Source organism: Tenrec ecaudatus, chromosome 7 (assembly GCF_050624435.1).
Source record: "Tenrec ecaudatus isolate mTenEca1 chromosome 7, mTenEca1.hap1, whole genome shotgun sequence".
Taxonomy (NCBI): domain Eukaryota; kingdom Metazoa; phylum Chordata; class Mammalia; order Afrosoricida; family Tenrecidae; genus Tenrec; species Tenrec ecaudatus.
In genome coordinates this window covers 130,934,817-130,945,220 of record NC_134536.1, presented here as the reverse complement: position 1 = coordinate 130,945,220, position 10,404 = coordinate 130,934,817, and the positions used below count along the sequence as shown (strand labels likewise).

The 10,404-nt window shown below is 54.7% G+C and overlaps 1 protein-coding gene across 1 annotated transcript; it reads right to left on the bottom strand.

The window, feature by feature from the left end:
- Positions 1-2,630: 2,630 nt before the first annotated feature.
- Positions 2,631-8,925, bottom strand: UNC5CL (unc-5 family C-terminal like). The gene is made up of 8 exons (XM_075554108.1): positions 8,544-8,925; positions 7,692-7,992; positions 6,807-7,069; positions 6,122-6,223; positions 5,837-5,904; positions 4,944-5,044; positions 4,692-4,805; positions 2,631-2,853 (listed from the first exon to the last, which is right to left on the bottom strand). The coding sequence occupies exons 1-8, from the start codon at positions 8,923-8,925 to the stop codon at positions 2,631-2,633; spliced, it is 1,554 nt and encodes a 517-aa protein (XP_075410223.1).
- Positions 8,926-10,404: the final 1,479 nt, after the last annotated feature.

Genomic DNA, 10,404 nt, shown 5'->3' with positions numbered 1-10,404 from the left:
GGGTCCCTGGTACAGGAATCATACAGCCTGTCACTTTCTCCCCAAGAGTAGTTGGGCTGCCAGCCACAAGGTCAGCCGTTCTTCAGGAGAAAGATGAGACTTTCTATCCTGTAAAGATTCGCCATCTCAGGACCCAGGGCAGTTCTCCGCTGTCCTTGCTATGAGTCAAATCGGCTCAATGGCAGTGAGTCCCAAGCCTCCTCCGTGGGGCACCGGGAGTCCCTTCGGAATAGTTGGGAAGAGGGCTAAAAAGCTTTCTGTGACATCACAGGAGCCTCCAAAGCTTCCATTCACAATCCCAGATGAGCTAAAATGACTAACCTGTTCTAAAGATGCTTTTGACTGACTTGGAGACGAGATGGCGCTAGTATTAAGAAGAACAAAGGTCATCGCAGTGACTGAACCCTGAATCAAGTGAAGAGAGGAAAGATCCATGCACCCACATAGAGCGGCCCCTGCTGGGTTGGGAGGATTAGGAGAATGGTAGCAAAGGATAAGTAAGCTAAAGGAGGGCAGGCCAAAGGCCCAGCTTCTGAAGACTTACTCTAACAGAAGGAATTGAATCTCTGGCATTCCATCTGCTCCTTGGGCGCCCTCAGTGCTTGATCACAGGCTACCTCTGGAAAGGGTTGAGTTTCAGCGGATTGTTCTTGGTACAGTGACTCTGCGTATTCCTTTATCTTTTGTTGCTTTCCCCTGCCATCCCATGTTTTTTCCTAAAGAATCCATCATCATGGCAAATTGATACCTGGGTTATTTTTGGGGGGGAGGGTCCCCTTCAGTTCTTTCAACTTGAGAAATGGCAATGGCGACTAGGTCCTTCTCTTTTAGAATTCTAACCCTTCTGCGTAGGTTTCATGGCACACTTCACTCCGTCTTTTCAAGCTGCCCCTTGACAATCTGCTCAACTTCTATTGCATCATGTCTTCCATTGACCTGAACAACCCTTATTTTCATACTGGAAACAACATCTACAAAACCCTTCCCTCTAACCTTCACCCATCGGTGCAATTTTACGCCATGAAACCATTCATACCCACATCAAATTTTATCAATCTCAGCCAGAAACCGTTAGTAACCAAGAGAGGTGATGTTCATATTTTATTATACAATATGGCTCATCATAGAAAAGGCTTTAATATTCTTTAATTAAATACATACAGGAGCAAACTGTGTTGCCAGACAGACTGTTTGCCTGCCCTTGAGCCAATTAACTCTGCCTCTGCACACCACTGAGTTGCTAGAATTGCGTCCACGACCTTGGCTCTCCTTTCAGGATCCAGTCTACCGAGCTTCTGTTCTAGACAATGTGTAACACATAGTAGGTGCTGAATAATACCTGTGGATTCCATGGGGATTCTCTAATCCCTGGCTTTCTTTTTCTGATCCTAAATCAGATGTCGCCCACTGGGAGGAAACTCAACAACCTACCCATCCAATCCCAGAGGAGGCTCATCTTTGTCAATAGCCTGTGGTGTACACCACTGGCTTGGAGACATTCGGCCTGAGGATAATGCCTGGATTTCTGAGAAGGCAATACATAAGCACAAGACATCATAACCAAGTAGAGGGGAAAAAAAGAGACCAGAGCACCCAGTAACAGAGAGACACGTGGAGCTTTGGGGGGAGAGAGAGAGAGCAGGGGTAGCAACAGAAAGAGACAAATCAGAGGCTTAGAGTCAGTCCATTCGAGTTAACGAGATAAAAAGGTAAGGCTAGAATGATAATTTTACCTTTCTTTTCTGCTTCCATCATGCTTTATGATCGAGTTAATGGCAGAGGTGGTGGAACACAAGACCCAAGCAGGAGACTAAGGAGACACAGGTAGGCCAAGGAGACCGAAGCGGACAGCCTGGTATAATGACCTGCCCTCAGGTCTGGCTGCACACGCTTGTCCTGGTCTCATCTCCACCCAGGGAGCCGCTACCAACACTACCTGCTCACTTCAGCTCCTAGTTAAGCCTGTCTTTCACCCTCACCTTCCCAAAGATCTCAGAACCATTTCTTACATGTCCACAGCACCCCCACCCCCACCCGGCCTCCAACATCTGGCCTGAAGTCTTCTCACAGCTTCAGGCCACACTCAGCTTTCTCCCTTCTCAGCCCCTCAAGCCTGCGAGGTAAATCCTTTAAACACGAGGTAACGAGGTAACGTGCTGTGTTCTAGGGTCTGCCCTCAGCTCCTATGGGCAAATCTGTACTCCCCAGAAGTGTACACCTGCCCCCATCTCATAGAATCCAGAATTCCATGAACTACCCAGGCCAACGCCGGGTATGCACGAAGCGCTCAGCGTACATTTGTGGGCTGAACACTCCTCCCCTAAGGAGTGCCAACTAGGGTGTCACCCGCCTGGCCTGTCCATCCAGTCCAGGAGATAGCTCCAGGAGGTTAGCCATCTATGGCCATCTCCTGGGCTCCTGCGCCCCCTGCCGACCAGCCGGGGATCTGCCTGCACTCAGAAGGAGGGCTGCCTGGGAGAGGCTGGCAGTGGCCCTCCCTTTGCACACCGTAGCTCAAGGTTCTTCTGCTGAGGTCCACAGGCACAGCCACGAAGGGCTGTTGTGTCCTTCTTAGATGTGGGGTGTCCCACAGGCCCCCACTCTGCCCTGCCCTCCCTCTGGGAAGGAGCTCAGAGCTTCTCGTCCAGCTCCAGACCCTGGTTATCCTGGGCGAGCCCTGGAGAAGGGGCCGGGCTGCCAGCCAGCTTCCCGCTCAGGTAGTTCTGGATGGCGGAGGCGCAGTCCAGCCTCTCCATGGAGGTCATGAGGTAGTGCAGCTCCTGCAGGCTCCCGTTCTGCTCCTGAAACAGCTCCAGGATGGCGGCTGCGGGGCTGCGCTGGCAGGACAGGAATCTGATGGGAGAGGCATTGGGAAAAGAAGAGAGAGAGGATGCAGGAGCCGGCCGGGAAGGGCCCTCCTCTCTCAGCACCAATACTGTGACGTCCTGGGGGTCTGCTCCCGCGCATGGTTAGCTCAGCAACTCCAGGATCTGAGCTCTTGTGTCCCCACCCACCTGACTTCCCTCCTAGGGAAGGGAGGCGCGAGACCTAGAAGAGCCCAGGGTTTACAACAGGACGTCTGTCCCAGGGGCTAAGAGACAAATCCCCGTGCCTCTCCGTGCCTCCGCTGCCTCTTCCGGGACAGAGGGCCTGGCTGAGAGGATGTTCAGGTTGTGTCCACCTGTGTCCAGCTGTCACTTTCTGGGGTGGCCTTTCTCCACCTGCCCCAACCCGCCAGCCCCACCGCTGGTCTCCTTCCTAACTCCTTTCCTTCCCCAACCCCCAACCCCGGGCCACAGCATCCTGAGATGCGCTCAACCATGGCTTTGATCACAAACCCTCCTGCTCAAAGCCTTCCTGGAATCTCCCCTGTTCTCTGTGCCTCCCCCTTCCACACCACCCCGCACCCACCTGAATTCCACCATCATCCCTCCTCCCAGCCAGAACCTTCCTCAGGCCTGGCCCTTCCCGCCTTGCACCCCAGCCACCTTTGCTGCTGATCTGTCCTTCTCCCTGCTCCCTGTCCCTGCCGACCTTTCTAGCTCCCACTCCCCGGACCCCGCACGTGGAAGGGACCGTTCTGTGCTCCCCTGTGCCATGGTGACTTCAGGCGACAGCTCCCACGGTTCTTTCCCAGTCTAACTTTCAGCTATCCTCCGTGTCTCTGCTTACAACTTGTCGTGCCCGGTTGCTATGACCAGTAAGGTACAGGGGACCAGAGAAGAAAAGGGAAACAAAGGCTCACCACCATCATGTCCATGCCAAGTCAGAGTGACCCCATAGGGCGGGGGAACACTGTCGCTGTGGGTTTCTGAGACTCTGTACGGGAGAAGTCCCCATCTTCCTACCGAGAAGCGACTGGTGATTTTGAACACCTGACCTTTCAGATCTCACGCAGCCCCATGGGTGCCCAGGATCCTTTATAGGTGCCTTCATGCTTTCAACCCCTCTGTGACCCTCTCTGGAGAAGGCCTGGGGGCCGCACAGAGAAAAGCTCTTTGTTCTAAGTGGTCAGCCGTTCGAGCCCCAAGGGGGAATCCAAGGCATTCTGCTTCCATAAAGGGGGCATTCCCCAAATGCCCCATGGGGGAGGGTCTCCTCTGCGGATCAACTCAAGGCAGTAGTTGATGCCTCCCTGCTAGCAGCTCCCAGAGGCAGGCGCCATGCCTCATGGATCTCATCTCTCAGTAGAGCCGCACCATTTTCGGAACACAGTAGGTGCTTGCTAAATGTGTGCTGAACGGGTGGTCTTGAATTCTGCCCTGTCTTTGGGATGCAGCCCTCTAGCTCCATCTCCCAGGGGAAATCTTCCCTCACAATAGCACTCAGAATCTGGGACCCCCAGGGCTCAGCTCAGAATGATTCTCTGATTTCTTAGGCCCCTTAAAAGGGAGCATGCCTACATTGTGCCCATTGTGGCTGATCTCTCGTGAGCAGTTCGCGTGCCAAACACTCACAAGCAGGCAGGTTTCTCTGCTCCCATTTACAATACTCGCTGACACCTACTCTGTACCATGGATCACAGCAGGTACTGGGGATGCTGTGACTGACAGAAACAGTGTGCTTTTACAGAAAGGGGGGCACAAGGAGCAGTCAGGCTCTGACTTTTAAGTCATTCCCTTGCCTGGGCCAGTCCCTAGGGTGTCACGAAGAACCCACCCTCCCCCTCTTCCATTTACGCCCCTTCTTACCGGATTTTCATGCCACAGAGCCCCAGGTGGGAGGCCAGGCGGCGCCAGTCATTGCCCGTGATGCTGTTCGGTTCCAGCAGCATCTGCAGCTGCTCAAAGAGCTCTGGGGGCAGCCTGGGGCAGAGGGACACTGGTGTTCTCAGAGGGGACGGTCACGGCGACCCAGGCTGGTGCTCCCACATTCCCCCCACCCCACCCCCTTCGTGGGGGTTGGCACAAGCTTCCCACGGGCTCGGGCTGCTGCAACCTCACCTGTTGCATGGGGGAGGCTGGGAGACTGGGGGGGCTGCTGCCCAGGACTCCTCCTCAGATGCCTGGAACCTGACAATCTCCATGTACCTGGTCTCCAAGCCCTGGGGGACAGAGGGACAGGCAGAAGGGTCCTAAAATAGCCCTGAAGCAAGAAGCTGGGGCGCCCACATCCACTCCTCATGTCTCTCCTTTAGCCTCTCACCCCTGGGCCACTTTGCCAGGGACACAGCCCTTTCCCACCCAGAACTCTTTGTCCCCTGCTTCCCCGCCTGCAGTCTTCCATGTACCCATCCAGCCCTCCCCTTAGAAGCCGGTGACGGTGAGGCTTTGGCTCACAGATTTTTGACACGTTTTCCAAAGAGCAGCAAGCACCCGACCAAGTACAAGGTCAGCAAAAAGGAGGAAAGCCCTTGACAGGACGGATTGACACGGTGGCTGCAACAATGGGGTCAAGTATAGCCACTGTGAGGATGGCGCAGGGCAGGTCTGGGTTTCGTTCTGTTGTGCACAGGATCGCTATTGGACCACACCTAACAATCACAACACCCCTTTTAGAAACTGAATCAGGAAAGTCAAATGGGGTGCGTCCTAAGAAACCAGGAGAGGCCCTGGGTAGGGTCAGGAAGTGGTCACTGAAGAATAGACATGACTCAGGCGCCTGTGCCTCCTCCCTGCCCCCCCATCCTGCCCCCAGCCTCAAGTGAGGCCATGAGGGGGTCTGTCTAACGTGGACCCTCAGGTCCCCCAAAGATTCTCAACTTAGATGGCCTCATAGCTTCTCTTGGGGTGGGGGTGGGGCGCAGCAGCAGAAAGCAGACAAGCACCCAGGCCCCGCCTCTTTGGCCAGGACACCCCGAGGCCCCACCCTTCCTCTGCGCCCAGCTCCTACTCACATCCTGGAAGGTGTGCATGGTGACAATGATCTCATTGGTTAGTGCCGAGCAGTCCTCACTCTCATTGGCTGCGGAGGGAAGGCCGCGGAGGTGAGAGCAAGGCAGGTGAGCAAGATGAAAGGGCCGGCGAGCGAGCGGGTGACTTTAAGGGAAGGTGTGGTATCATTGGAAACCTGAGAGGCAGCTCCGTGTTTTCTCCGTGGGTGTGCAAGGCCATGGGCGGGGCTGCGAGCTCAGGGTTCCCGGGAGGGGAGTAGGCTGGAAGTGGGCATGGAATCCCAGCGCTACCTTTTTTCCGGAAGCAGAAGGAACGGAAGGGGCATTTTCCGTGCCAGATGTGGAGATGGGGAACCAGCTGGCAACTGCTATCGTCCACATTCTCCCAACCTGGGGAGAAAGGGGCGGGGGGGAAAAGGGGCTTCAGAGAGCAGAGCCGTCCACAGACATCCCAGAAGGACCTGTTCTGTGGTCCTCCGGCAGGAGGGATGAGGTGCCAGAGAGGGAAGGGGGTCTCAGATGGACATGAGTCCCCAGAGCCCAGACAGGGGACCCCATTTTTTAATGGTCTTCCTTCGCCGGCCTGACATATACCCTCACTTCCCCCCATGCACAGCCCAAGGGCAATTCCAGCTGCCAGCCTATAAAGGGGAGGGGCCCAACACCAGCCCCTGTTCCCAACACCAGCCCCATCCAGGTTGGCCAGTAACAATGGCCTCTCTGGGCCTCCTCTGCTCCTGCAAGGCGTGTGGATCAGTTCTGCTCCCCACTCCCACCTCTCCCCAGGGGCCAAGGACCTAGAAGGCAGCAGCAGAAAGTGGACACAGCCTGAGGTGCCCTAGAGACGCCAGCGGATGTTACAAGGTTTTGCTTTGGAGTTGCTGCCTGCCCAGGAGTCTGGGGAGGAAAGGAGGATTCTTGGATTTCATGGGGCTCCCCCTGATCCTCTCCCCCAGAACTCCGCCTCCCTCACCCTCAGAGATGTACTTGAGTTTCAGGCACTGGTCTCCGCGGACTCCGGTGAAGTCAAAGAGCTGGCAGGGCCCGCGCAGGCGCCCACCGTGGGGCTGCTCATTGGTGATGGCCCACTGCAGGGCGCAGGGGGTGTTATTCAGGAAGTAGATGCGCAGCTGCAGGTGGGACTGCCCCGGCGCCAGGGGGGAACAGAACACGGCCAGCTGCAGCCACTTGCGGCCCTGACGCCCCACTGGCGCCTCCAGCACGCAGGTGTAGAGGCTGCGGAGGGAGACATGAGGAGTCGAGCTGAGGAGGCCTGGGCTTGGGCGCCCTTGGGCTCAAGCACCCTACCGCCCAACTCTCTACTTGCTGGGGGCCCAGGGGGTGTGGGGTGTCCAGGGAGATGAGGAGAGCAACCCCAGTGAGTAAAGAGAAGGTGGAGTGGGGTGGTCGAAGGGGACGATGAAAGAGTCATCATCATCATGAAGTGGGATGGGGAGTCAGTGAGTACTGTCAGCCAGGGAAGGTGGGGCAGAGTTGCCACACTTGAGACTAATGCCACTCATGGCCCTGGCCTCATCAATGGGATGGCAAGAAGTCTGGGAGACAGGAGGTCCTAGAAACACAAGGAGATGGAGGGCAGACACGGGATAGAGGGTGGTTAGAAGGAACACGGGCTGAGCCAGACACTCCTGGGCAAGTAGAGCAACAGCTGGGAGATACACCGCCCTGGAGAGAGGGACCGGAGAGAGGCACTTGGGCACAAAGGACTGGCAAACCATCCCATAAAGTAGCATTGCTGTGGAACACAATGAGGTTGGAGTAGGCAGGCAGAAAAGGAACAGAGGAGACCACACCAGAGGGATAGGGACAGGGAGATAGGCCAGGGGCAGGGACCTACCTGAAGTGGGAGAGGGGGATTCGACATTCATCTCGGGAGGTGTAGGCCCCTGGCCGCCCCAGGGCCCTCCAGGCCTTGACGTCCAGCAGGCTCGTGTTGCTGCTGTAGGTACGGGCCTGGCTGGGCTGCTGGGCACAGTGCTTGAATGTCAGGGTACAGGGCTTCAAGAAGGTGGCCCCGTGGGGCCCACAGGCCACCACAGGGCTCACCAGCCCCTGGTTCTTGGACAGTGATGGGGCATCTGACAGATCCCAAACCAGGACCAGAGACACTCGCTCCTGGCGGCCCATGGGCACAGCACCTGGGGAAACGGAGAGCCTGAAGGAGTTTGGCAAAACCATCCTCCCCTTGCAGGAGGATGCAGGGTGGGAGGGAACATGGACAAGGGCCTAAGAGAGTGCTCTCAGCAGGGGGCACAGGGAGGCAATATGGAATGGGAGCAAGATGTCTATGAGCTGACTTGTGGTGTCCACTTGAGGAAATCACCGCCTCCCAGAAAGGCTGCCCCGCCCTCACCCCAGCCCTGCAATGCACTGTGTGAATTTGCTACATTGTGCTCTTTATTACATTGACTGGGCAATTGGCATTATCATTCTGTTAGAACTAGGGGGGGCTTCCACTTGCTTCCATGCGCCAGGGAGTCATCAAAAAGCATGTGGAATACGCCCCGCCCTCTGGAGTCAATAGAGTCATAGTTTTACTGGCATCAAGGAAGTGATCCTAAAATTCAGCATTATGAAGCTGCCGCCGAAGGATGCTCCCTTAGGTGCAGTGCCTTTGTGGAAGGCATCATCCGGACAGGCGTGTGCTGCATCTGAGACTGAAGGGCCCCATCGAGAAAGGGACTCTTACCTGGTGGGATGAGCAAGGAGATGCCAGTATCTTGGAGTATCAGGCAGCCACCACGGTGGTCCACCTCTCGAACGGAGAACAGCAGGAGTTTATTCATCAGCTGGCGGGTGACTGTGTGGCCTTGGGTGGGCGTGTTCAGTTCCTGGTAGAAGGCAGCCATCTCTGACAGGGTAGCTGGCGGGCATGGGCTTGAGGCCTCGTTGTCGGGTAGGTGAGTGGGTAGGCACACGGGATCTTCTGGACCGGGCTTCTGGCAGGTTCCCAGCAGCCAGTGAGGACAGTGCCATCGAAGGCACTGGGCCAGGAGGAGGACACTTGCCACTGGGACCCCCACCAGCAGTAGGAACTGCAAGGGTTGAAAGGAATTCTCTTGGGGGTACATCCACCTGGTCACTTGATGCCACCAGCCCTGCACCTCTGTGGCAGCCAAGGCCAGGAGCCTGTGGGAGAAAGAAGAAATCAGTGCCAGGCTCAAGACTTCTCCTTGTTGCGAGGATCGAGACTTGGCTTCCTAGGGGGGTGCAAGCGGGGAGCGAGGGGTCTTCATTCCAGCACACCCTGCATAACCAATCGGGTCAAGTTCCTTCCACAGAACTTCACCTCTTTTTTCTCCTGCTTAACAACCTGCTATAAAAGCACAAAGAGCCACCAAGTAAACGTCTAGAGTCAGTAGAGGAATTTAGCAACATTACAGGATACAAGGTCAACAACAACACGATCCGCTGGGTTTCTATATCCAAGCGATGAGAAATCTGAGAGGGAAATTGGGGAAATAATTGTATTGACAGTAGCATCTCAGAATGAAATACCTAGGAATAAATCTAATCGGAGACATGAAGGACTTCGATAATGAAAACTACAGGCTACGCTGAAATAGACTGAAGAAGACATAAATGGAAAGATGATCTATGTTCATAGATTGAAAGGCTTAATAGGGCTAAGAGGTCAATACTCTCCAAAGCGATCTATAGATTCACCACAATCTCAATCAAAAGTCCAACAGCCTCCTTTACAGAAACAGAGAAACCAATCCTCAACTTTATGTGGAATGGTGAGAGTTCTGGATGGCTAACGCCATTCAGAAAGAGAAGAGCACAGTAGGAGAACTCACGCTTGCTGATTTCAAAATAGACTATACAGCCCTGGTGGCATACTCGTTACGAGTTGGGCTGGGATCCACAAGCTCAGCAGTTCTAAACCACCATCCCCTCCAAGAGAGGACGATGAGACTTTCTACTCCTTTAAAGAGTTACGGTGTCAGAAACTCACTCTAGGGTGGTGATGAGTTGGCATTGGCTTGATGGCAGGGTGTTTTTTTTTTTTTTTGCATATACAGCTAGAGTAATTAAAATAGCCTAGTACTGGAATGACAATAGATACATATACCAGTGGAATAGCATTGAAAGTCAAGAAACAAACCTATCTATGGTCAGCTGCCGCCACTCATCCATCAGTTTGCCATGCTGCTGGTGCCTTATGTGATGCTATGATACTAGAACGTGTGCCACCGCTATGTCCAATACCAACAAGGTCAGCCATGGTCACCAGGGTTCAGCAGAGCTTCCAGACTAAGGACAAACTAGGAAGAGGGAATGGGCTGCCCACTTCCGAGAATCAGCAACTGGACAGTTCATCAAGAACAGCAGACTATTGTCTGATACGGTGCCGAAAGGCGAGCCCCTCGTGCTGAAAGTCACTCAGAACACACCTGGGAAAGAGCTGCCTCCTGAAAGGAGAGCCGATTTTAATGACATGCATGGAGCAGAGCCTCTCGGCCCTTCATTTGCTGATGGGCATGCTGTAACTGTCCACTAATAATCAGAACATGGAATGCACAAAGTATGAATCTAGGGAAATTGTG